The sequence below is a fragment of the Calypte anna genome, chromosome 5 (genome assembly GCF_003957555.1).
Source record: "Calypte anna isolate BGI_N300 chromosome 5, bCalAnn1_v1.p, whole genome shotgun sequence".
Classification (NCBI taxonomy): domain Eukaryota; kingdom Metazoa; phylum Chordata; class Aves; order Apodiformes; family Trochilidae; genus Calypte; species Calypte anna.
In genome coordinates this window covers 12,734,229-12,761,163 of record NC_044250.1, presented here as the reverse complement: position 1 = coordinate 12,761,163, position 26,935 = coordinate 12,734,229, and the positions used below count along the sequence as shown (strand labels likewise).

The window sequence follows — 26,935 nt, the reverse complement described above, 5'->3', positions numbered from 1 at the left end:
AGACAAGCATCCCAAAGGTGAGAAGGTTTACAAACCTTGAGAAGTGGTGAGAAGGAAACAAACCATCCTGCTGTTCTCAAGGATATTTTCTGAAGGATAGATATTCTGAAGGAGTAACAGCGAGATAATCCACAGCCTGGCAGAGACTTGGTAATATGGTGATTCTCACTGCATAAACATCTTCTGCTTATTATTGGGTGCACATCCATTTAAACCAGGAGATGCCATTTCCCTGTGCTTAATTGTAGGTTTTCCTCTGATTGTTCATCCCCATTGTTTCTTCTTAAAGAGAAAAGAAACCCAGTCTAAAAAATCATCCTTAAATAAAGCAAATTAGGTTTAAACTAGCATAGCAGGATCCAGATTAGCAGTGTGGGTGCTTTGGATCTTAGGTGTGTACTTTTTTTTCTAAAAAATGGCTAAAGTAGAGTCTGAACAGATTCAAGGCTTGTCATGAAAGGATTGGGTCCAGCTCTTTTCTAGAACTTGAACAAAACCCAATCTATTTGGTTCATCTTTCATAAAAAGATTAAGCAGGCTGATTTATTATGGATTACAGTAGTCAGACACCAGAAAAGTCTTTCCAAAGCAAAGGTACTTTTTTATTAAAATAAAAAAAAGAAAAAAAAGACATCTGTAAACAGGAATGGACAGGAACTGCTGCGTTCCTAGGCTGATCCAGTGTGAACACGTTAGGCTTCAGTCTGAATGTGGTTGGCAACTTTTTGGCAGCAGTGTTATTTATTTAATTAATTAGTGAGGAAAGAACATTTTGGCTCCTTTGCCTGCTCTCCTTACAATCAAAAGCTTTGACCTCTTGGATGCTCCATCACTCCCTACATTCTGCTTTTCAAACCCACTCCCTGTTTTGTTTTTTTTTATGCGTGATGCTTCTCCTTCAGTTCTGTGACCCAAGTTGAAGCAACAGCAAGCTGGCTCTCTCTGACTCCAGAAAACCCCATGGTTTTATGGCTAAGCCATAGAGAAATCATTATTTTTTTTCTATTAAGATTTCTCTGGGCTGGTTCCTGCCAAATGCAGTTTCCCCAGCTTATAAATTCAGACTCTGGATGGAAAGCAGCCTCCAAATAAGCACTGGCCCTTCCCTCTGGAAGCCCCCAGCCCATCAGTTGTGAACACTTCAGCCTGGTCCAGAGAGCTTGTCAGATGCATTGGGACACTCCATCAATTTAATGTGAAGACAGAAGCCCTTTTGGGAAGTGCCTCTTGGTGGTGTGGGGGAGAATCCAAGGGACAAGATTTTTGCGAAACGTTGGAAAACCTAAAAAAAAAAGATGCGAGTAGTGAATAGATTCATCTGCACTGAGGTATGGGAGGGTCTTTTCTTCTGGAGTTTTCTCATTTCTAAAGGGCACCTGGAGCAGAGGAGAGTAGATAGAGCAAGCAGAAGGAAATGATTATGTTGTGGGGGTTTGGGTTTTTTTTTTCTTATCAATTCTGCAACTTAAAACTTCCCCGAAGAGACGTGTTTCAACAGAGCTCTTCACACTTCCAAACAAAAGAGCTTTTCTCTCTTCCTTCCCCCTCTCCCTCCTCCCCCCACCCCCCCCGAGTTTGGATGTAGTGCTGGAGAAAAATGATTGCAGGCATTGTCTGGCAACAACAACCACAGAGGCTCTTCTGGAAACAAGTTGGGTCAGGTTCATGAGCGCGTGCAGAAAGACAGACAGAAAGGAGGGGGGAAAAAAAAGAAAAAAAAAAAAAAAAGCAAGCTCCCTGGCCAGATAAATAACTCACTTTTGGAAGATGCTTCAGCAGTGTTCCTGCTGTTATATAACGACCTCAGCCAAGGTCCAGCTTTTTCATATTTGCTGAAGCAAGGGAGTCATACAGGGGAAACATTACTGTGCTGTGTTTGTTGTTCAGTCACTGGTGCTGGGAGAGGTGATAAAGCCAACAAAAGTATGCAGTAACAAGCATGTAAAATGGGATGGTTTATTAGTTTTGCAGTAAAACCAGGGATGATGCTAAGGATTCATTTCTGCTCTTCATTTAATGCCTGTTGTGAAGACGAAAACGAAATGAGTGAATTAATTTCTCAGTGGCTGGATCCTCTCCCTGACTCTGGGCATGTTTGCATTTAAACAAAAGAAGCTTCATTTCTCCTCATTGCTGGAAAAAAAAATGTCTACAGTTTTGTTTGGGTACGGTTAAAAAAAAGGGTTTAATGTAACTTAAAGAAATAATCTGGGTATAAAATGGAGAGCTGATTAGAGCAGTAGAATAATCAGATGTTAAAAGGAGTAAATCCAGTGCAGCAGCTAAAAGCTGGGGAGTGGGAATCAGGCCAGCTGGGGTTCTGCTTCCATTCAAGCCTGCTGAGCAACTCTGAGTAAGTCAATAAACCTTGCAGTGCTTCAGCCCAACCATCTGTAGAATGGGAATAATAAAAATATTATTCCCTGTCTCCCCAAACTGCAGCAAGCCACTGAGCTGAGGATTGAGGCAGAGTGCTGCGAGTTGAGAAAAGGCAGATTGAAACTTTCCCAAAGTTCAGAAGTTTGTTCCCAGTTCATTCCTGTTTGGGAAGCTCAGCTCCACTCTTGCAACTGGAAATCTATTTTCCATTGCCCCTCCTGTGGCTGGTGGGTGTCTGCTGGACTAGTTGTCAGCAGGCAAAATGCATTTATGTCCATGGCAGTCAGAATGGTGGATTTTGGGAGCTGTGGCAACAGCAAAAAGCATGCACAGCTGAGGGTGAAAAATACAAGTGAAAGCATGGGAGCAGTGGTTAAATTCTTTGCATACTTCAGAGATCTCTCCCTAAAACAAACCACTCAAGATCCTCCCAGGCCAAATCTCATCGGTCCACACTCTAAGGTTGTATTTCTGACACCATCTTTCTGCTTCAGGGTGTTTTTTCAGCTCTGGGATGGAGTGTACTTCACAGCCTAGGCCTGACCAAGGTGCTCATCTCTCTGAATTCTGAGAAATGCTGTTGAAGTGGATGAGGAATATTCTCAGTGCTCTCAGCTGTTCATCTCCATAAATCTTGGCCAGGGCTTAAGTGTCCCCAGTGAAGGGGCAGTTGGGATACATGAAATGCTAGACACTTTGGCATGGCTAAATTATCTTTGAATTGTTTCTAGCTAGAAGTTGTTTTTCCTGGTAATTTTCCTCTCTGATTCTGGGTTGTAGTTAGAAACAGAAGTGCTGAAATACAAGTCCAGGCTTTCTGGCGTGTTTAGCTCAATGGTGGAGTCTCCAGAGGTTGAGATAAGTTCCAGAGATGATTCCAGTGGTTTGTTTAGTCCTTGAAAGTAATTCCCAGATCTCCAAGGAGTTCAGGAGGTGAAACAATCAATTAAAACCACTCATATGCACAGAATATCCCCAGAGTGGTCAATAGGGCAGAATAGGGCAGAATAGGGCTACCAGGAGCTCAGGGCAGTAAAGCTGCAAAGACCACAGCAGTTTGGGCATCACAGGCTGACATGTCTCACATCTTCTGGATGGTAAATGCATGCCAAAAAACAAGCAAAAAAAAAAAAGCAGCAGGATTATCTTTCCAGAGTCAAATGTACATTTTCTCAGAAGGTAAATTCTCCCATTGTGTCCTCAAAAGTAATTGTAAAAAGAAATATTTTGTTTTGTCCTGGGTTTGCTTAGCAGTGAGGTTTCTTTTTCACACAGACCTTGCTAAAAAACTGCTGTATGGAAAGGGCTTAGAGTGTGTTGTAAACAGCAGGTTCAAATCAAGGCTAAACCAGTCCTCCCAGCCCAGCCAAAGCCACAGGGTGCTCAAAACTCCAATCCATTGCAATATTGGAAACAAACTACTGTGCAATAAATTGTACAGACTTTTTTTTCATGTTGCTGCTCTTACATGAATTCATTTTCCTTTCAGCTACAAAACAGGGTAAAAATATCTAAGACAAAAGAAAAGGAAGAAGAGAGAAATCTTTTCAATTACAGACTGACCATTGTATGGTCTTAAGTTTATGATGCTGCAAATAATGAATTTAAGGTTATTTAAAACAAAATGCAAAGGTGAAAAGATGGTTTCTTTACATGACCCAAAATTCTTCTTGACATACATTTATTTTGCATTTTGCATTTGGTTTTAGCTACCTTGGAGCAAAATGTTCAAAGTTCTGAAGTGATCTTAAAAAGATCTGTTCCTTATGATCTAATGCTACAAGATTTAATCCTGGTCTGTACGTGCTGATTCTGTAACACTCAGTAATATCTTTGGGAATTCTTCATGCAGTCATTTTCCCATGAAGTTCTGAAAGCAGAATTTTGCTTTTCTTATTGTCAAATGGATAAATATCTTTTTAAAAAGTATAAAAATTAAAGCAGTAGGAGTTTAACACCCACTCCTCTATGTGCCACTGAAGTTAGGAAACACAAGGGCTCACAGACATTATCTTTTCTGCTTTAGATTGACAGGATTTAACTATCATCTGATCAATTATTTTTCAGTATATGCCTTGGCCACCAGAAAAGCTCCTTGCATCCTGTGTGTTGCAGTGGCAGAACTCCAAAGCAGTATTTGGCTATCAGTTTATTCACTCGATTTTTCATTCAAAATCCCTCTTGAGCTTTCCAGTCTGGCTCAAATAAATTATTAGTTGGCTTCGAGTGCTGGCTGTAAATGTTTGGGCCTTTATTTGAGCATTAAAAAAAGGCCTGGGAACTATTTCAGGGAAAGTATTATTAACGAATTCTATCTGATAAAAATCTACTATTTGTTTTGGTTTTCAACCAGGGTTTTTATTCTGGGGGGGGAAGGGAGGAGGTTGGTGGTGAGGAGAATCATTCATATCAGAAACAGTGTCACAGTTGCACAGAGACCCTGTCTAGAAAACAGGATTAAAAATATTCTCTAGAAACATCTATAGCCAAAGAGGGAGATCTCAGTGGATGGCAGAACAGCATCCCCTGCCTGGTACAGGAGTCTGGTTGGAAGCAGAGGTAAAGGGTTCATTAAGAAAACATTTCAGCCCATCAGCAGGCACATCCCTGGAAATAACTCTTACCCTGATAAACTCCTTGAACACAACTCAAGGTGCAGGCATTCCTGGGAATTGGACAGAACCTGCTGGAGTCCCCAAGCAAGGCTTCATTAAAGGGCAGTATCCCCCCTGGTTTCCAGAGTTGCCTTGTGAAACTGGATCTTTCACACACTGATCCTCAGCATCTTCCTTATCTCTCTTAAATTCCCTCTCCACAGTGTTTCTGGTGGTCCCTTGGTCTCATCAGGTGTGGTTTTGGGTCTCCCTTGGTACTTCCAGCTGCATCATGGAGCTCATCCCATGGAGCTCACAGCCCTGTTGCCTTTCCTCTTGAGCAGGGATCTTCTTGGTAAACCCAAATTTGAGACAGTCCTCAAGGGACAATCAAGATTTTTTGACCCACATCTCATAAAAACACATGAACAGCTCTCACTGATTTCTTTTCCCTCTGTATTTTCCCTGGTAATCAGATCAGGGTGTAGAAGGCTGGCTGAACAAATTGGACTAGAGGATAAAGATGGTTTCTTGGATCACCAAAACTGAGCAACACAAGAGCTTAATGGGAAATTTTCACCTCTGGTAATTGGATGGATTTATATTTTTCCATCCTTTTCCACAAGTAAAAGGCTTGGAGAGACTTTTTTATCAAAACTTGAAGAAGTTGGCCAGCACTGACACTAAATGACTGCTCAGATTGAAGTCCCCCCAGGGCCAGCCCTGACCTGAATGTTCCCGGGTCTAATCCTAAAGTAAATATCTTGTTGATAAAAATAATTCTTTTCAACTGTGCTGCTGCTCCTTTTAAAGTAAATGCCAAAGGTCTGGCTGGCTTTAGAGGACACCCCTCCTCTCATCTTTTCACCCAGGGATCCCAAAACACAACCTGCACCTTGGGCAAAGAGATGGAAAAGAGGATTTCCAACCTTCTGGGACCACTGTCCAGGTTTTCTGCAGTCCTCTTGCTTTGCAGCATCACCAGTGGCACTTCTGTATGGGGGGGAAAACCAAAAAGACCCAAAAATTTGCCTCTCAGGGGATTCCTGCTGGCAGGAGTTAGTTTGAGCTGCTCTTAGGAAGAGGAAACTCTGCAGTTTTTGTCAATTATTTTCAAAGTGAGAGCCCTGGTGCCAGGCAGCTCTTCAGAGCCCTCCTCCAAACCACTTTGCCAGAGAGCTGGCATTTGTGGCAGCATCTCAGGAGGACAAGCTAGTGGCAAGGAGGGACTGAGAAAAGGTCAATGTTTGCTGGGAGAGGGGATGTTGTTCAAAAAGTCAGGAGTCCTAAATGCCTTATTTAAGATACAGCTGGCAAAAACTGGCCTTTTGGGGGGGAAAAAAAAAAAAAGGAGGCTCATTAGAAACCCTCTTTTTATCCTTTGTCAGTAAGAATGTGAGAACTGCAGGTCAGATATTTAGAGAACCCCCCTAAATGTTTCTTTACTTTTTTCCTGAAGCATGGCACAATTTGTTGTTTCTGGGGCTGCTCACACAGAGGGCTCTGCAGAGAAGCAGCAGAATCCAGACTTCCTTCACCAAACAGGAAATCAAAACCTGGGACTTTATTTCCCAAGTTTGCTTTTTCTAAAGCTTGAAGAAGCAAAGCCACAAGTAACCATTGCTGTGTGAACAGAACTTCTCACGAGAGACTGAGGGATGATTTTCCCTCCTCTTGCTTAAGTCCCATAGACCCAAACCCTGAATTTCTCTGCTTAATAAAAATAAATTTAGTAGAGGCTTTTAGTTGGTAAGCAGAGGGTTAATGAAGGAAGATGAAGTTGATTTGAACTGGAAAACTTTGGTACAATGCCTAGCTTTTGGCCCAGATATTTTTTGTGTGAGCACAGGCAAGACATTTAATCCCACCATATCTCAGTTCCATATGTATAAAACAGGAATGAAAATATGAGCTTTGTCCCACCCCTTCTTTTTTTTTTTTTTTTTTTAATGTATTTCATCTCTTTAGCTCATGCATTTTTCAAGGCAGGGGCTGTTCCTCTCTGTGTGCACAACTCAGAGCCCATCAGGGCTCTGATCTCAGTGCTCTTAGTGTGTAGTAGTAGTAATAATAGTAGTAATACTATTAGAGTACTAGAGTGGTTTCTTGGATCACCAAAACTGAGCAACACAAGAGTTTAATGGGAAATTTTCACCTCTAGTAATTGGATGGATTTTTATTTTCCACCCATTGCCACAAATAAAAGTCTTTGAGAGACTTTTTATCTATAACTAGAGATAAAAATATAGAACTATTACTATACTATAACTACAATAGAAGTAATACCAAAATAGTAGTAATAATAACAACAACAACAATAATAATAATAATCCCATCTGGAGTTCTAGTTCCAACAGACAGCTCTGAACCATTACACATTTGGGAGTATGAAATAAAGTTGAGCCCAAGACATCTATTTTCCATCAGAGAAAAAAGTGAGCAGTTTGACAGGGTGACCAAATTTGGCTTTATGTAAACTGCAGTTTGCAAATTCAAACCAGGGCAGGGGGGCAGGGGGGTGGTAGATTTTTTTTTTTATTTTATCTTTTTTTTTTTTTTTTTTTTTTCACCATCTCCAGATGGTTTGGTGTGTGTTTGAGCTGGCAGGATCTACCCTGCTGCAAACAATGTTTGAAACTCTGAAAAGAAGGTTTCTTTAATTAGCTGAAAACCAGAGCCCATCGTCTGCTTGATATGAAAAATAGAGCAAATTGTAGTGGTATTCATAGCCTGCTGGAATGGTGGGTTGTTTTGGAAAAAAAAAAACTGTTTTTAAAGGAGGTTTGCCAAGAAACTGTTCTCTCAGGAAATGATAAATGGCATTTTGGAGGCTGCACTGTGTGGCTGGGGCTTGGTAAGTGCTGACTCAAGCCTGTGAGCTCCTGATGGCTCCCACATTCCCAGCACAGGGAATTTCCAGTCCTGCTTCACAAACTCATCACTGTCCCACAGCTCAGGACTTCTGCACATGGCTCCAGGGTTGTTTGATCTGAAAACAATGCAAACCCATTTCTTTAAATTACACTTCAGCTAACCTTTTGGTGACCACTGCTTTTACAGGGTGAACTAAAATCCTTGCAGTTTCTTTTCCAGAATTACAGTGTTTCTGATTAGGACCTGCCAGGTTCAGTGTTTGCTGTTTAGGTGGGGTTTTTGTTGGTTTGTTTGGCTGCTTGGTTGATTGGGATTTTTTTCTAGTATGTTTTCTGTGAAGTTGTGAAGTTTCAGAAAACGTGTGTAACAGAAGGATGAAGATGTGGTTGCCTTGCATCACAAGGTTGCTTTTTTAAAAATAAAAACAGTGCACAGAAGAAAGAGGTGCTTTAAGCAGTGCACCAGTTGCTCATGTGCCTTCTTTGCAGTGATGGGCTATTTACTGTTACTATAGGGGATGTGTTGTGTGCCTATGGACAAGCTTTGGAGTGTCCTTTTCTGAATCCTTACAGTCATCTGGTTTTTCAGGCCATTTCTATATCCCTCATCCCATTGACATCAAGACATTTACTTCTACTCTGGGGTGAAAGAGAAACAAATTGGGAGTATTGGACATTTAGGAGGTGTTACAAAACAGGTCCCTTTTCTGAGTCACAGTAGAGGTAGAGACAGAGGTTCAGGGGGTACACAGAGCCCAAAGGATTTTTTTTTTTCTCCTGTTCCCAAATGAATCTGACTGAAAAGGGCCACACAAATGGTAGGAAAAAAATTGCACCTACATCTCTCTGAAAATTTATACTGTGTGCCTGGAAACTACCCCATGAAGTACAGATTAAAGAGTTGGGGGATGACTTGGTAGAAAATGAATCGATCCATTGCCTTTAGCTTGATTTCTAGAATCCCTAGGCACCTTATGAAAAATCTGTGTATTTGGCTATTTCATAGAATAATAGAATCATAGAATTAGCCGGGTTGGAAGGGACCTCAGAGATCATCTAGTCCAACCCTTGACCCACCGGAGCAGTTGCTAGACCATGGCACTGAGTGCCACATCCAGTCTTTTTTTAAATGTCTCCAGGGACGGAGAATCTACCACCTCACCGGGCAGTCCATTCCATAGCCTGATCACCCTCTCTGTGAAGAAATTCTTTCTAATATCTAACCTAAACCTCCCCTGGCACAACTTAAGACTGTGTCCTCTTGTCTTGTTGAAGGTCGTCTGTGAAAAGAGTCCAGTTCCCACCTCGCTACAGCCTCCTTTCAGGGAGTTGTAGACAGCAATGAGGTCTCCCTGAGCCTCCTCTTCTTCAGGCTGAACAGCCCCAGCTCTCTCAGCCTCTCCTCATAGGGCCTGTGCTCGAGTCCCTTCACCAGCCTGGTTGCCCTCCTTTGGACCTGTTCCAGGACCTCTACATCCTTCTTAAACTGAGGGGCCCAGAACTGGACACAGTACTTGAGGTGTGGCCTCACCAGCGCTGAGTACAGGGGAAGAATCACCTCCCTGGACCTGCTGGCCACGCTGTTCCTGAGCCAGCCCAGGATGCCATTGGCCTTCTTGGCCACCTGGGCACACTGCTGGCTCATGTTCAGTTTCTTGTCGATGCAGACTCCCAGGTCCCTTTCTGCCACTCTGTCCCCAGCCTGTAGCGCTGCATGGGGTTGTTGTGGCCAAAGTGCAGGACCCGGCACTTGGCCATGTTGAACCTCATCCCATTGGGATCATCCCAACTCTCCAGTCTGTCCAGGTCCCTCTGCAGAGCCCTCCTGCCTTCCAGCTGATCCACACTCCCCCCAGCTTAGTGTCATCTGCGAATATGCTGATGATGGACTCAATCCCCTCATCTAAATCATCACTAAAGATATTAAACAGAACTGGGCCCAACACTGATCCCTGGGGGACACCACAGCCGCCATTTTGATGCAGCCCCATTCAGCACCACTCTCTGGGCCCGGCCCTCCAGCCAGTTCCTAACCCAGCACAGGGTGCTCCTGTCCAAGCTGTGGGCTGACAGCTTTTTCAGGAGAATGCTATGGGGGACGGTTTTTTGCATCCTTGCAAACCTTTTTAGCATTGTCACAGGAGGCAGTTGTGAAAATGCTGAATGGATCCCATTGCTTTTGTGCCCTTGCTCCTGGTGCTTGATGCTACTGAACAAATTCTCCTCCCAAGCCCCTTTTTCTGGTGCTGTGGGGCAGAGCAGCTGGAAAGAGCCCTGTCCATACCATCCCTGCTCCTTCCTTTGGTAGAAATGGTGTTACTTTTCTGCTGGGGACAAGATGAAACCTTGGGGATGTATTTAATTGAAGGAAGAACCTTCTTGAAGGAATTTTGCATCCTGTGATTTGCCAGTGAGAAATCTGCTGCTGGGTTTTACCTCCAGACCTTACAAGTCTTGCTGGGTCAGGCATTACTGTACAACAAGAGGTTATTAAAGTGTTGTTTACATGGCAGATTTTTTCCATGGCAGTCAGAAGCAGCTAAAAATTGTGCCAAACTTCAGGTTTCAACAGTGTCTGATTAATTTTCTTTATTCTGATTAATGTTCTCTCTTCGTTTAAACATTGTGGACTCTCTCCTTGTGCCCTGCAATGGGGTATTACAGACTTTCACCTTCAGAGACTTTAGAAAATGAGTTTATTTCAGGGTTGCCTAGATTTGGAGCATCAGAATGACTTTTCTGGCAGTGTAATGATGTCTGTCCCTGAGCTGGCTGCCTTCAAACCTTTGCCATGAGCAATGACCCCCAAGTGAGGGAAGTGCACAGTTAGTACAGGTGTTCACTGTACTAACAAAAGCATTTTTAGGATCTGGGCCTGGCTGCAAAGCTTGAGTTGGTGTCATTTTCTGCACAATCCAAGCTGCTTTGTGCAGCATGGATATACAAGCTCTAAATTAAGTGTAGAATTATAAATAGCCTGGGGTTACAATCCATCAGGAGAGAAACCTCGTTTTGACCTCTTGTGCAATCCCTGTTGCAGAAAGTTACAGGCTATATACTGACATAAATACTGACTTCTTCCCACATGCCTGGATCTTCCTCCCTGAAAAGCTCCTTGGGTGCTGAGGGCACTCAGAGGGCCAGGGATGTGGTGAGCACCTGGCAGCCCTGAGCTGCAAAAAGGTTTGGAAAAGTTGGAAATAGCCACATAGAAATGTTTCCCTGGGAAATGAGAGTGATGTGTCAGTTGTATGTTGGAGAACCACTGTGATTTAAAGAAACTTCTGTAGCCAGAGGCTTATTTTGCTGTTGTACTGGGTGCTCTGCTGGGCCACAGCAGGCAAGGAAAAAAAAGAGAGAATCAAGATGAAGTGATGCTTGTGATAATGTGTCTGTATGTCTGCACATCATCTGGAGCCTGTGGATTTATTAGGTTTTCAGTCAGTAGGATTTTTATGTAAATAATGCCTATCAGAGCTGGTGTCTTCTCACCTCCACACTCATGCTGCAAGTACTGAGCCAGAGAGGAGGAAGAGCAACCAGACCTCCTCTGCCCTCTCTCCAAATTAGACTTTAAAAGGCAGTGTCAGACACTTGCAACATCACAAGAGTCCATGTCCCATCTAGAAAGATGCATTGCTGTGGTTGCTGTGAGGTTTTCAGGCCATGTGGGTGCTGTTCCTGGCTCAGGACTTGAGGCAAGCCACTTCACCTTCTGTTGTTTCCCATTCCTCAGCCTGAGGACTGGGATATCTCAAAGCATTTTGAGGCTTGGAGGTCAAAAATGAAAGCAGAAGCACTGGGGGGTTTTATCATCTCTGTTATTCCCAGTTATGAAGTGTTGTTCAGCATCTATCTTAAAGTTTTTCTGTAATTTGAGAAGATTAATTCTTGATTTTAAAAGACTTGTGTTTGAGTAAATGGATGAACAATGCAGGTACTATAAAGTAAAAAGGAGCAATCTGTGTCCAAAAGGAGCTGTGATTCTTGAGATTGAATTAAACTCCTTTCATATTTCAGAGCAGATGCATCAGAGCTGAAATTGCTAGCCAAATCACAGAGAGCCATCCATGGAAATGAATGGAAATCTCTTAATTAATTCTGAATCTTAGCATTTCAGTCTGTGAAGCCCTTAGTACATGCTGCCTGGCACCTTTTTGGTTTTTCTTTTGCAGTTGCAGTGATTAGAGGTCAATTAATTTCAACACTGACTTAGTTTTCTCCACTGGTGGATGGGGTTCTCTTCCCAGAGTCTGTCAGTGAAGTCCCCTCTCTGTCAGTGAAGTCCTTCCTCACTGATGCCCAAAACTTGGTTCTTCTGGAGCACCATGCTTTAGATTACATCCTTTGGATGTTCCCCATCACCTGCAGCCACTGAAGATGCTCTGGGGAGAGGGAAACATCACAAAGCTTTCTGTGTAAGGCAGTCACCACCTCTGCCTGAAGGATCTTCTAGTGTTTCATCATGTCTAGACTCCATGTGCTGTGTTATCTTGTGTGGAAGCCTCCTCTAGCAGAGGATAAAATTACAAAGCCCAAATCCTTTTTGTTTTGAACAGTCATGGCCATCATTATCTTGAGAATGAACAATCCAGGCTGCTGCTCATGAATCAGAAGGAGGACACACATTTAACATCTGGAGCTGGCCAGATCTTTCAGTCTCCAAACCTGTCATGGTGATTAATCAGCTGGGAAGGACTGGAAGACTTTTAGTTCCACCACTGTGCTTTCACTGTCAAGAGATCCCCTTTTTGAGGCACAGTTTACCAGTCCAAATAAATGCCCAGCCTGACTGTATTCCTAGAAGAAGCTACTGACAAAGAAAAGCACTAAGAATTTTTTTATATCTTTGTCAGCCATTAGATTTTTCATACACATCATTTGATCAGAAACATTTGTTTACTTTTGAAGTTACTAAAGCTTAAGATGTTCTGGAGAAGAGCCCTGATATTTCAACTGACTCAAAACCAGAGGGAAACCTGCAATGGAACCAGTTTGCAAAGTTAACCCATGCAGAACTTGTTATGAGGAGTAGCCAAATTACTTGTCTCTTAGTTTTCAAAATGAGTCAAGACCTCATGGTTAGGAGGTTTAAGACCTCAAGTGTTAGGAAATTGGCTTAAAGGCAAAAAGTTGTATTTAAGGAAAAAAAATTAAAAAGTAAATAATCATACATGATAAAATAATCACTTCATTTCCCCCCAGATTCAACTGGCAGAGCTCTTGAGCTCTTGCAGGCATGGCAGTGACTTTGTATGACCCATGAAACTTGACTGAAAACCCTTCTCCATTACCAGTGGGTTGCCTTTTTTCTAGTTTTGTTGCTGGTATCTGTAAGAGCTACTTAGGTTGCCTTTATGAATAATGCCATGAGAGCCCAGAGTTTATTTTCCTTTTAAACATGGGTTTCTACTGGTAAATAAATTGCTTTCTAGTTCCCTCACTGGTTATTTGCTGCCTTGTGATTGCCTCCAGTGGCAAAAGTGGAATCTGCCTCCACTGTTTGGAGCCATCAGTAAATGAACAAAATGCAGTTTTTGGGTGCCAGAGGCAACCTGAGAGGGCAGAGCACCTGCATCATCTCTGGATTTCAGGGGTTTTGCAGGTGCTTACATTTCAAACCATTCCAAAATGAAAGCATTTTTCCTTTTTCCAGTCTTCTGAAGGAGAATTTTCCAAGGATATGATCTCAGCAGAAGGGAAGGGCTGGCCCCTCAGTTTAAGAAGGATGTAGAGGTCCTGGAACAGGTCCAAAGGAGGGCAACCAGGCTGGTGAAGGAACTCGAGCACAGGCCCTATGAGGAGAGGCTGAGAGAGCTGGGGCTGTTCAGCCTGAAGAAGAGGAGGCTCAGGGGAGACCTCATTGCTGTCTACAACTCCCTGAAAGGAGGCTGTAGCGAGGTGGGAACTGGACTCTTTTCACAGACGACCTTCAACAAGACAAGAGGACACAGTCTTAAGTTGTGCCAGGGGAGGTTTAGGTTAGATATTAGAAAGAATTTCTTCACGGAGAGGGTGATCAGGCTATGGAATGGACTGCCCGGTGAGGTGGTAGATTCTCCGTCCCTGGAGACATTTAAAAAAAGACTGGATGTGGCACTCAGTGCCATGGTCTAGCAACTGCTCCGGTGGGTCAAGGGTTGGACTAGATGATCTCTGAGGTCCCTTCCAACCCGGCTAATTCTATGATTCTATGATTCTATGATTCTATGATTCTATGATTCTATGATTCTATGATTCTATGTTGGAAAGGCTGGGGGAGCAGAGTGGGCTTGTAGACTTTTTATCACCAATAAATTTCACCTCTGATCTCTGGGCAGCCCCTGGGAATGAAAAGTGCCTTAGGAATTGTCCGTGGTTTTTCTTTCATTCCACTGAGCTTTCTCACTGAAGTTTTGGGTCTTTGGAAAGCTCAGTGCAATGGCCAAACAAGAGGCCACCTCCTTTCTGAAGAGCAGACTCAAGCATACAAGAATCCAGCCCTGGTTTTGGGTGTTCAAAACTTGCCACCTTATTTATCACCTTAGGATTTCTACCCCTCAAATGCCCCAGCCCATAAGTGACTTCTCCATGATAATATTTATCAAAGTATTTCTGGTCTAATTACTCATGCTGAGCTGGTTCTCTAAAAATTTCTCTTGAAAGAAGCTTTTTAGAGATTTTTCTTTTTTCTTTTGAAAACAAATTCAAGACCACATCAAACAGGGATTCATGTTGCTGTTGGTTTAATTACCAGCAGCCCTCAGGGAATCTCCAAACTTGCTCTGGTAATTGCTTCTCTCCCCCACTCCTTTTCCCCTTCTATTTTTGATTGCTGCAGAAGTCATCATATGCTTATTAATTTTTTTTTAAGCTCATTTTTGGTACAAAGGAGTTTAAACCCTTTTTTGCCCATACGGTGACTCTCAAGTCATTAAAAAATTACAAGATTATGGATGAAAAAAAAAAAAAGTAACTAAGCAAAGATCTTTTATTGAAAAAACCAATTGAATTCATCCTATTTTTTAACATTTTTAAGGAAAAAGCAGAGAGTGGTGGCCAGGCCTACTCCTGCCATGCATAAGATCAGATCCATCACCTGTGGATGTGTCTCACATCCTATTCCAACCAGAAAACCCACCCAGAAAACCCAGTGCATCTCATCTGGCTTTATTTCCTTGGAAAAGCAGGATGGATGCCTCATTTGGGTGAAGTGTGAAACCTAGCAGAAGTGATGCTGAACTAACAGGCTGTGAGGCATGGCATATTTGCTCTGAAAAGAGCAGTTTCAAATCTGTTTTGAATTAGGAAAAGTGTTGGAGAGAAAGGGAGGGAGAAGGGAATCATTTCGTAGCAGGCATCTGAAAAATAACAGTTTGAGGAGGGAGGAAAAAGTGTCAGGCAACAGTTAAAGATGAAAAATATTTCTAACACTGGGGATTATGAGTGTTTAGGTTTTGTTTTTTTGGGGTTTTTGGGTTTTTTTTAATAAAATCTTGCCAATTGAAGTGCATGCTACAGAATGAGAGCAGCTCCTCAGTGGTGGAATTATCAGCAGTACTCCAGCAAGAGGTTATTACTCATAGTCCCAGTATCATACGAGAGCCAGAGCCAAGGATTCAAGAAGCAAAACATTCCCCTTTGGAGAGAGGTCAAGATTAGTGAAACTTTTGTTTTCTTTAATTGGTGACTGTGGTTGGGGGAAGTTGGTTTGGGGATTATGTTGTTGTGGAGAAGGGTTTGGGCTGTGTCTTTATGGTAGGTGGGTCTCGACTTCTTTTTTAACCCTGAAGTGCTGTAAATATTCCACTGTTCCACACTGGAAAGAGGAATCTGGGAGAAAGCTGTTGTTTGACAGCCAAACTTCTGACAAGAGAAATATGGAGTGATATTCAGAGCTTGGCCTGCCATGGTTAAACCAGCAGAAAGAGTCCCCCAGAGGCAAGTACCCCAGGGAGGTTTCTTCACATCTGTGGAACCAAAGCAGCTGAAACCCAAGTGCCTGTTAGTGGAACAGGAGAATCTTTCTTCTGCAGAGAGGGACAGGGGTGCTCGACCAGAAGGACCCAATGTAGGAATATTCTGCTGCACACAAATGTGATTGAGAAGGAGGAAGCAATTGGTTTTCCAACTTTCTTTTTAAAAATAAAAATAAAAAAAAAGAGCCATAGCAAGGTCTGCCCAGGACAGGGGAGCAGATTTAGTTTTTGTTAGAGCTCCTTCTTTGAAGATGTTATTCTATAGTTATATCCAAACTATTGCATAAAGAGAAGGAGCTTTTTCTTCCTGGTTTCTTTGATCAGTACTTCCCTTATATCTCTTGTTATCTCAGGCCCATTTGGCCTCCTCCATAAGGCTAAAATTGCAATGTAAACACAATTTGGGAAACTGCTTGGGATAAAAGTGCTGGATGGTGCTGGTTGTCCAGTGATTTTTGTGGATACATAAACTTCTCATCCTTCTGGTGTCATTGATTCACCTGTAAGGAAAGAATCCCTCTTTTCTTGCTGATTTGTGTCTTGTTTTTAAATGGAAATGGAAAACAGTTGTGTCTGGTCAAAGAGAGCTCATTTCCTGAAGATGGGGCTGTGGTAAATGAAGAGAAGTAAATTCTTGAAAAATCCAGAGTATCCAGTCAATAGGATAGGGGGATTTGATCTTCATTAGGTTCTGATAAAAGTGCAAGACTCTAAACTTCACTTTCCTGGCTTCATGCAAGGAGAGAGAAGCATTCCAAGCTCATTTGTCCATCTATTGATATTCTGTTAGTTTAAAGGAAAGAGTTAAAAAATAAATATCTGACCTTTGTAATATTTCCGGGCAAAAATAAAAATTAAAAAAAAAATAAAAATCCCAAAACTTAAAAGGAAAACAAAACAAAACAAAAAAGCTTTATCCTGAGGCAGAGCTGGGCCAAAGATTGTAGGTTTTGGACACTGTCCTAACTTGAATATTTCCATGTGTTTTAAGCCTTGTCTCATTTATCTACAAGAGTCAACCACAGATTTTAATTGCTTGGCTGTAGCCCTCTGGATGCCAGAGAGATCTGTGAGCAAGGGACACATCTGGGCATGCAGTCAGGGCTGGGAGCTTGGGAAGTGAGGGGCTTGTGGACCAAAGCTCCACCTACAGAAAAATTCTCCAGAAAAGCTGATTTCCAACAGTTTGGGTGTTTTAAATAAGTTTAATGTTTTTGTGAGAAGGTGTTAAGAGTAATAATAAAAGCACTGAAGCAAGGCCACCATTTTCTCTCCTAGAGGAGCAGCTGTATCCAGTCTCTTCTTGCCATCTCCTCCAGCCACATCCATCATTATCCTCATTCCTCTCTTGGTTAGCAACATTTTGGGTCAGCCTTTTTCAACTTTTTTTACTCTCAGGCCTTTCTGAATCTTCTCCACTCTTAAAACAAGCACTGCCCAAGAAGCTTTCTCCTATAACTTAATTTGTCCCTTTACCAGTGTGTTATGGACTCCCTGTTAGGAGATGTATATATTCATTTTACCTTCCTTCAGTCCAGCTAATTTTATGAAGGTGACATTTAAAAAACAAAATCAACTTGTATGTTTGAATGGTTTTTATTTGTATTTCTTTCTCATAAATTTTAAGACCTTAAATGAGTTGCTCTCAACCTGTTCGTGCTGCTTGTTTCTTTCTAGGTCTTATTTAATAGTTGCAGGATGGGCAAGGGATTAGACCCAGCCAGCACGGGGTTAGGAAGGGCAGGTCATGCCTGACCAACCTGATCTCCTTTTATGATCAGGTGACACGACTGGTGGATGAGGGGAAGGCTGTGGATGTGGTCTATCTGGACTTCAGCAAGGCCTTTGACACCGTCTCCCACAGCATCCTCCTGAAAAAGCTGTCAGCCCACAGCTTGGACAGGAGCACCCTGTGCTGGGTTAGGAACTGGCTGGAGGGCCGGGCCCAGAGAGTGGTGCTGAACGGGGCTGCATCAAAATGGCGGCCGGTCACTAGTGGTGTCCCCCAGGGATCAGTGTTGGGCCCAGTGCTGTTCAATATCTTTATAGATGATTTAGATGAGGGGATTGAGTCCATCATCAGCAAATTTGCAGATGACACTAAGCTGGGAGGAAGTGTGGACCAACTCGAAGGCAGGAGGGCTCTGCAGAGGGACCTGGACAGACTGGAGAGTTGGGATGATCCCAATGGGATGAGGTTCAACACGGCCAAGTGCCGGGTCCTGCACTTTGGCCACAACAACCCCATGGGGAGCTCCAGGCTGGGCACAGAGTGGCAGAAAGGGACCTGGGAGTCTGGATTGCCAGGAAGCTGAACATGAGCCAGCAGTGTGCCCAGGTGGCCAAGAAGGCCAATGGCATCCTGGCCTGGCTCAGGAACAGCGTGGCCAGCAGGTCCAGGGAAGGGATTCTTCCCCTGTGCTCAGCTCTGGGGAGGCCACAGCTTGAGTCCTGTGTCCAGTTCTGGGCCCCTCAGCTCAGGAAGGAGATTGAGGTCCTGGAGCAGGTCCAAAGGAGGCAACTGGGCTGGTGAAGGGACTCGAGCACAGATCCTCTGAGGAGAGGCTGAGGGAGCTGGGGGTGTTGAGGCTGGAGAAGAGGAGGCTCAGGGGAGACCTCATCACTCTCTACAACTCCCTGAAAGGAGGTTGGAGCCAGGGGGGGGTTGGGCTCTTTTCCCAGGCAACTCTCAGCAAGACAAGAGGGCAGGGTCTCAAGTTGTGCCAGGGGAGGTTTAGGTTGGAGATGAGAAAGAATTTCTTTCTGGAGAGGGTGATCAGGCATTGGAATGGGCTGCCCAGGGAAGTAGTGGATTCTCCGTGTCTGGAGATATTTCCAAAGAGCCTGGATGTGGCACTGAGTGCCATGGGCTGGGAACTGCAGTGGTAGAGGATCAAGGGTTGGACTTGATGATCTCTGAGGTCCCTTCCAACCTAGCCAATTCTATGATTCTATGATTCTTCCACCTGAAGCTTTGCCTGCTTCTAATCTGCAGCATTTATTTCCATAAGGATTACATACATGAGTTGTGTGCAAGGGGCTGGAAATATTAAGAGATATTGTGAAGGTTCCTCTTTTATTGCATAACATCTTCAACTACTACTGTTCCTTAAGGACAAAGCTTAATTTTCATTTGGGGAAAAGTGCAGTATCATGAAAGAGGCAGTTTCAAAAGCATTCTGCCAGTACTCTGTGGTTGGTGACATAAATGCTGTGTATTATATTATTTATTTAATCACACATTACTAAAGTGGCTTTTCAGGTTTTGACCTGTCAGAGCATGTCTCTTACTGTTGTTGGTTTCCAATTCAAGGGAGACATTTAATCTGAAAAATGGCATTATGCTTGCAATCTACACTCCTCAAAAAAGCTTGAAAATCCAAATGAAAGAAATGGAGCTGAGCAGAGAGTTAACCAGAGACATCATGCTTCCCAAAACTTCGAGGAAGCTTTTAAAAAAAGATGATTTTCCTCAGGGAAAATGACATCTGGAAAGGAAAAATAATGCCCTGCACTATAGTTACTTGCTTATCAAAATTGCTTTCTCAGTTCTAAGAGAAAGACAGGATGCACAAAGCAGCCTTGTCATTTCTCCCATTTTCTGGTGCCCTCGAGCTCGTGCTGCACAATCAGAACAGAACTCTTCAAACAAACAAAAATTACTTTAAAATGCCTCAAGTCAGTAAGCAAATGGCCATATGCTGGTGTGTTATCTGTTTGTGTTGCTCCCAGCATAATTAAAAAAGATGTGTGACAAAACTCTATGGTGCATTAGCAATTTCCTATGCCAAGTCAAGAACTTTTCAGCAGCAATTCACTCTGATATCAAGGTAATTTCTGGAGAATCTTAGCCAGCAACTGGCTTATAAATCCTGGTGATTTCTGAGCTCTGCCCCTGACTCAACAACTCAAAAGCTTTTTCCTAGTTGTAACTAGGAAACCCTGTTAAAAGGAAACCCTGTTAAAAGCACAAGCAGTGCACCCTGAGTAATAGTGAATTATCAACAGCCATTTAAGCCATAAAAAAAAGGTTTTACACTTTTTAAAAGTGTAGGAGAAATATTTTACTAAAAAATACAGAGTAAGATGACACCAGCAGCAGTCTCAGTTTACTGAAAACCAAACCAAGCCAGACTCAGCATCACAAAGCAAAGCAAAGATTGGCACTGATGATGTTATGAAAAAGAGCTGATTTTAGGACAGGGTGTGCAGCAAATGTCTTTCTGTCCAAAGATGCTTCTCATCTCAAAGTTACCAATTTTATTTATCAGTTTAGAAAGTGGTTAATATTCATATAATATTTTCACTGTCTAGAAGGTGATTTGTCACATGCAGCCCTGAAACCCCCTTAATTTTGCTGCTCAGAAGCTCAGCTCTTGTGTTTTTTTAGCAATGAGTAAACTTAGAGTGCAGTAAAGTGTTTTCTCTCTGGCTTCACTCCCTCTCTCCTTCCCCCAGACACCCCAAGCATGCTCCTTTCTTTGGCCAAGTCTCAAGAGAAAGCACAGACAGTCTGGAGACCAAATCTTCCTTCATGCAGATTCCATTCCCCTATAAACACCTCAGTGATGGGGATAAAACCCCCAGGGAGGATGCTGCCCAACCCGTGGCCACACAGTGAACTAAGAAGTTTTGATAAGGGGATCTGCAAAAATCTGAGATTTTGGGGTACTGTGAATGGAAGGAAGACTCCTTCCATGATTTTTGAAGAATCATGTACATGACAAAAGAATTGTTTTTAATAATACCAGAATTGTTGGGCTCTCCTGCTGCTATTTTAGAGAAAGGTTTAGAGTCAATCCTCTATGAAGTCTCCCATGCTTTTCCCTGAGCTTCTTTAGGAAGTGTCTCCTAACATCATAGGTGTTCCTGTCCGCAGGGCCTTAAAGCTATTAGAAATATTAAGCATTAGAAGCAGAAAAAGCATTAACTTTTAGAGATAATGGGACACCAAAATGTGTAGGGACCTAGCAAGAAGAGGAGCCAAGAAAGGTGCTTTCTGAAGCTTCCTCAAATATTGTCAAGAACTGAAATAGGACAGATCCTAACAAAGAAAAATGTGATTTATAACCTCACCTTTGCTTGCAGAACACACTCACTGATATTGATACCTTCCCTTGTATTCTTGCCATTGACAGGGATCATCATTCCCAGAATATTTTTTGCTTTTTTTCTCCATCCGAGTCATTAGTGTGCCTGATAATGACTTTGTTAATAGAGAGAGGACATTTTTGTGGGTTTGTAAAGGGGGTTTATTTCTGAGAATAGTGTTGAATAGCAAACACTTTGGGTTTTCTTTACACCACCACTTGTTGCACAGGGTGCACAGATGAAGAAAAATTCATTTTCATTTCCTAGAAGCTTTCCACACTGCAGAGCAATAGGGTTCTCCATACTAAGAGGCCACCAGGAGTGATAAAGGGATGAAGACCTCCCTAATCATCTTCAGTTATTTTGGGAAAGTGCCTTCAAGAATTGGTTCCCTTTGAGCTACAAAGCTGCACCCTCAGGAATGAACACTACTCAGCATAAGTCAGGGGAGCAGACTTGGGAATCTAATGTTGGAAAAGTAGCTGAAATTTGCCTTTATCACTTTTTCAGTCAGCCAAGTGTTGCTTGTGTTCTGGTTTTCCTCTTCTCCTTTAGCAGCTTCATGCTTGGCTTTCTGGATGAAGAGCAAGCCCTGAGCCCACTGAGTCAGCACAGTGCTGATAAAAAAACTCATGATGGAGCATTATTTGTTTTATCAGTCAACTGTGTTAAGAACATCTGTAGTTACAAACCACCATCCTGTCCAATGGGACTGTGATTTTTACCCTTAATAATATTTACTGTTGAAATCTCTGAGAATGAAGGGCAGATGAGACAGCTTTAATCAGCACTGTTAATCAGCTTTGGTCCCTACAGATCGTGGAGCAGCACTTGGTGTAACTCATTACTATTTTGTGGTCTTTGTGGCCTAAATTATGCCAGTTTCTACAGATTTTGTTCTTCAGCCCTGAATAACCCTGGCTGAAAATACCATTCCCCTCAGCTCTGGAATTCAGTCTGTCCTTGCCCCCCTTCCCTATAAATCCCTAATATTAGTTTTGGGAGTAGCACTCCAGAGTGCTACTCTCTAGTTCCCCATTACACACCTGCACAAAGCAGATTCTTCCAGATGTCCCTGGAGAGCCACTCAGTTTTTTTTTGTTGTTGTTTTGCTGGGTTTTTTGGTTGGTTTGGTTTGTTTTTTAAAAAGCAAGAAAATAAATTCAGAGCCAGCAGCATCTTGACCTGTATCAGGAACAGTGGAGGTTCAGGGAGGTGGTGGAGTCACCATCTGTGAAAGTATTTAAAAGCTGTGGAGATGAGGCACTTCAGGACATGATGATACAGATAGTGATAATTTTATATTTTTTTTCTGGGGGGGGGGGTAATTGATGTTTGGACACAGTGATCCCAGAGGTCTTTCCCAGCCATGACAATTCTGTGATTCTGCAGTTCTGTGATAACATTTCTTCAGTGTGCCATTTCACGTTTGTGCTCTAATCTTTTGGCCTCCATGAAGAACTGTTTGGGTTTGTTTCTTTTCCTACATGACTAGGATTGTTTTATTCATTTCTAAGAGGTTTTTTTAAAAAAAATCCTAGAGGATGGAAAAGTCTTGTTTTCATAGAGTATTCAGTAATCCTTAGGAATAACTGTGGTGTGGAGTTTCTCAAGAGTCTCAAACACTGCTTCCTTCCCCCAACAACTAAGGACATTATTTGCATATAAAAAAGTTGATCATCCAAACATCACGCTTCTAATGAAACAGAAATCAGCTAGAAAGAGCTTACTTAGTTTTTCCTAAAAGAAACAAATCAAGTTTCAAGTAGAGGGATCAGAGTTTTCCAAAGCAGTTAAGATTATAGCAACATCAGCAGTTTTCCTCTTTGCTTTCCTTGTATTCATCCTGGCACAGTAATTAATTTTAATCAAGTAAACGTGTCTGAAGGCAGGATCCAGGGCAGAAGACACACTTCTCCATGCTAAGTGCCTAAAGGGAGTTTAATGAAAAGGGGATTGCCCACAAGGACATTTTTCTAGAGGGTGTCATTATCTCTGCAGCAAGCAAGAGAAGGATGAGTTTCAGGATGTCTGCTTGGATAAGGACACACAGCTTGGGCATGAGCAGGGCTCTTCACCAGCAAACCTCTGATTCTTGAAGTTTATTTCTGGTGAGTTTTCCTTCCCCCTTTAACATGTCTCATACTTCAAACTCCTTTGGCAGAACTGAGGATGGGGTTCCATCACCCCACTGCCATCTTATTTGCCAAGTGGCATCTTTTCTGATACATCCCCAAGAACCATCCAAAAGCAATATGCAGAAATCCAAACTGCTCCTTTTCTTTGTAATATCCAGAGAATATGTTACTATTTAGCATTCCCACTTCATTCCAAGACTGGTCAGGACCCCTCTGAACTCACTACAAGCCTGTGATTGCCAAAAGCTACCACTGACTTCAGCTTGTGCCTTTCTGGGCACAGAACTCCCAGCTTGCTTTCTTGGAAAGCAAAACCAATTAAGCAAAAATTAAACACAACCAGCTATCTGGACTTCCCCCCATGAAAGCTTTATGGCCTTGGAACCCTCCCATAATAAGCAGGCACATGGAAGATGAAGGTCTTTACTTTTTATCTCACGTGGCTCAGCTGAAGAGCCATCAGCTTCTGTGGGCCTCCTGCACACCAGAGCTGCAGCAGCCAAACCTTGGTCCCTAGAAGAAAATTAGACAATTATCTCTGGGAATTTATTTCCCAGGAAGAATATTCACATCTCACTTCCCTCCAGTACTTCATCACCAAGAGGCACAGCTGTTGAAGGAACATCCAGATCTCTGTCCAATCTCCTGTCACGTTCAATAGCTCATCACTGCAAGAGTTCCATAAATGCACATTTTCCAGGTATATTTTCAGCCTGTGTTTCCTCTGGTAACCCCTGCATGCAAGCACAAATTAAGAAATCCATCTATAAAAATCCCCTAGCTAGTTTAGAACAATTAGCAAAAAGACATTTCTTGTTAAGAGGAAAAGTTGGCCTTCAGTCTCTGAAGATAGCTCTTTGTCTGCAGTCCTTCCAGTGCAGCTGTCTCTGAAAGCAAGTGATACCTGGGCAGGGGGGGATAGAGGAATGAGATCTTTTTCCAGGCTTTGCAAGCACTGATTTGTAGTCTCATGCCTGCAGCATCCTGGGTTTGTCATCTGTGATGGGCACAGTTTGGGCAAAACATGGCTTTTGTTTGAAGGGAGCCAACAACTGGTGATGAAATTAAAACCTGATGGTCTGCTCAGTTTTCCATCTGCATTGCCTTCTAGAAATCTTGAACTTTTGTGTCCTTCAGCTTCCTCCTGTGAAGAATCTCTTCTTTCAGCAGCCATTTCCATCCAGAATTACAAGTGTTTCAGTTACCATCTAGGGTGCTTTGCCTCATGTTTTCAAAACCAGCTGCAAAGTATAAATCTCTGGCACCTCATATTTTAAAATCACTCTATCTGCTTCCCTACCAGTTGTACAAAGCATTTGAAAAAAAAAAATTAAAAAAACCCAGGGTTTTTTCTACTGTGGAAAAACATTTTAGTCTCTGCTGAAATCCTCCAGGTTTGTTGATGTTCTGCTCAGCCTTACTGTCTTTTACTATCCTGTGTGATACTTGGATGCTAGCCAGGCACATATAAATTGCTCCCACTCGTGCTCTCTCTGGTGGTTTTCTGTGCCTTTCACTACTTTCTAGCAGATATTTTAGGCAGCAATTTATCCCTATCACATTTTTTGGTCTGGTTACTTTCTTTTCCCTTTTAAAAATGTTTTACAGCTTTTTGTCTAGAATTTACATAGTGGTTTAGGATCCTGTAGGTCGATGAGGCAGGGACTACAATGACAAAATCAAGGATTTCTCATTATGGTTGTAGAAAGGAGTCAGAGGCCAGAAGACAAACTCTTGCTGGCCAATTTTAACACTTGCCATGCCAAGGGGCAGCAAGTGGGCAGCACTTTGAAGCTGGAAGTGCCCATCTGCCTCTTGGGACACTGGAGTCAGCACAGAGAGGAGGATTCCCATGGCAGACAAAAGGAGTGATGCAGGTTAATGCTTGACTGGAAAATGAAGAAACCAGAGATTGGATCTGTGGTGCTCCTAGAAGCATTTCATTCTTGATGTTCCTCTTGAGTACCACAAAAATACACCAAATACAGTTTAGATTTTGGACAAATCCATAACCTAACCTCTCTTAGGTATTTGACTTTTATTATATTTTCTCCTAAATATTAGAACAAAGAGCAGAGAAAAGCCAAAAAGAGATATTAAATAATTTAAGGAGCATCTACCCTAAAGACAAAAGAAAATGAGCATTATAGATACAGGCTGACCCTCCCTCTGCAACCCCATAGTTGAAAAAATCAGTTTTCATCCATCTTAGAAGAGTTTCTGGCTTGCTGTGACTGGTGTCATTCAATGAACACTGTGTCACTGGGAGAGGTGAGAGTGCAGAACAGGATCATGCCCCAGAGCTCAGCTGCTCTACACTCACAGCAGCAAAAATACCTGTGGGTATTTTGTGGCCTGAGCTGGTAATTGGACCCAAATGTAACAAAGAGCAGCAGTCAATCCTGACTTAGAGTTGATTAGGTCACTGCAAGTGAGCATATTGGTATTATTAAGGCATCTAAGCATGTTAGAAGTTAATAATTAAAATAAAAAATAGGAACACAATAGTAACAAAAAGAAAACCCACAGAAACTGACTTCTGGGACTTAGTCCACTATCCCAGTACATCTCTTTAAAAGCCCATTTATCACGTGCTCCTCCAGGTACAAAATGAGTGGCAAAGCACATGCCAGAGGTGAGTATTAACACCCCTGCCCTCCTCCAGCTCTGACCTATTGCATTAAATTCCTAATGCTCTGTTTGATGAACTCTGTTTGTGGTGTCTTCACCGAGGTGGTTGGGACCTGAATTAAGGTTTTCTTAATTAAGAAAATGGTCTCTCTGTTATTGCATTTGTATCTCCTGGTTTCTTGCAGTTTTATCACACGTTGCTGGTAAAGAAACCTCTCCTCTGCCTTTGTAGGTTACACAGATGGACCAGAAACTGAACCTGATCACAGATCTGCTGCATCGGCTGCTTTCCCGTCAGCAGGGTGAGCAAGGGAACAACAGATCCTCTCCCAGAGGCAATAATGTCAGCACAGATCTTTTCCTCCCCAACAACACCCTGCCAACCTATGAGCAACTGACAGTCCCCAGAATAAATGAAGATGATATTCCTTGAGGTGGGGTGAGCCTGGCTCGGGTTCTTCCCACCTTTCTCCTTTAAATGGGACTGAATGTTGAGGACAGGGAAGGAACTAAAATCAGCAGCCAGCCAAGAAAACCCCATGACTTTTGCATCTGTACCACTTGTCTGAAATCCTCTCTTCTAAAGCCACTTGCAATTGCCAGGCTGTCTTCTCCCAGGCAAAGGGTGCTGGAGCCCTGCACTGATTTTGTTCATCAAGGAATGATCACAGCTTGTTCCTTCTCAGAAAGAGCAAAAGAATGTAAAGACAGGCAAAATGGCAAGGATTTAGAGCTCCTTTCATAATAATAATAGTGGTAATAATAATATTCTAATGATACTTGAACTTAAATGGAGAAAGTGCATTCTGTTTATGAATCTGCAGATAGCAATATATTTCTACTATTAAGGGTTTTTAAAACAAACTAGGATAACTTATGTTGTTTTTATTGTGTAAATGTATACTAACATTCTAGAGAATGACAAACCACACACTGAATTATTTTCTTTTACTGTTTTATTTTATCACTGCTACATAAACAGCTATCAGATGATGACCAGATTTTTGAAATCTGTTTTTCTTCAGGGAGGAACTAATCCTTAATCTGGAACAATACTACTTGTAGTGGAAAGTGCTCTAGACTTTTTAAGATACCAGTTTTTCATGGGGAGGCAATGAAGTATTACATAGACAAAATCTTTCTGCTTTCTAGAAAACTGTTGCCAAAGAATGTATATATATAAATAGAAAGCACAGTGGTCTGAATGTGCTTGTCCTGAAATAGCTTTTTAAAAAGAAGGTCTGTTACTTCTTAAATCTACTGGGTTTTGG

General features: G+C 42.4%; 1 protein-coding gene across 3 annotated transcripts in view; it reads left to right on the top strand.

Annotated features, from left to right (window-relative positions):
• Positions 1 to 26,629, top strand: part of KCNQ1 (potassium voltage-gated channel subfamily Q member 1) — a 316,467-nt gene extending 289,838 nt beyond the window's left edge. For 2 of the 3 annotated variants that reach the window (XM_030451196.1, XM_030451195.1), the window contains one exon: positions 25,897 to 26,629. In XM_030451196.1, coding sequence (XP_030307056.1) covers positions 25,897 to 26,097 — 201 coding nt within the window. In that variant the 3' untranslated portion in view covers positions 26,098 to 26,629. Of the gene's footprint in view, positions 1 to 13,051; positions 13,143 to 25,896 lie in introns of all 3 variants that reach the window. The other variant, XM_030451198.1, reaches the window with a different exon arrangement.
• Positions 26,630 to 26,935: the final 306 nt, after the last annotated feature.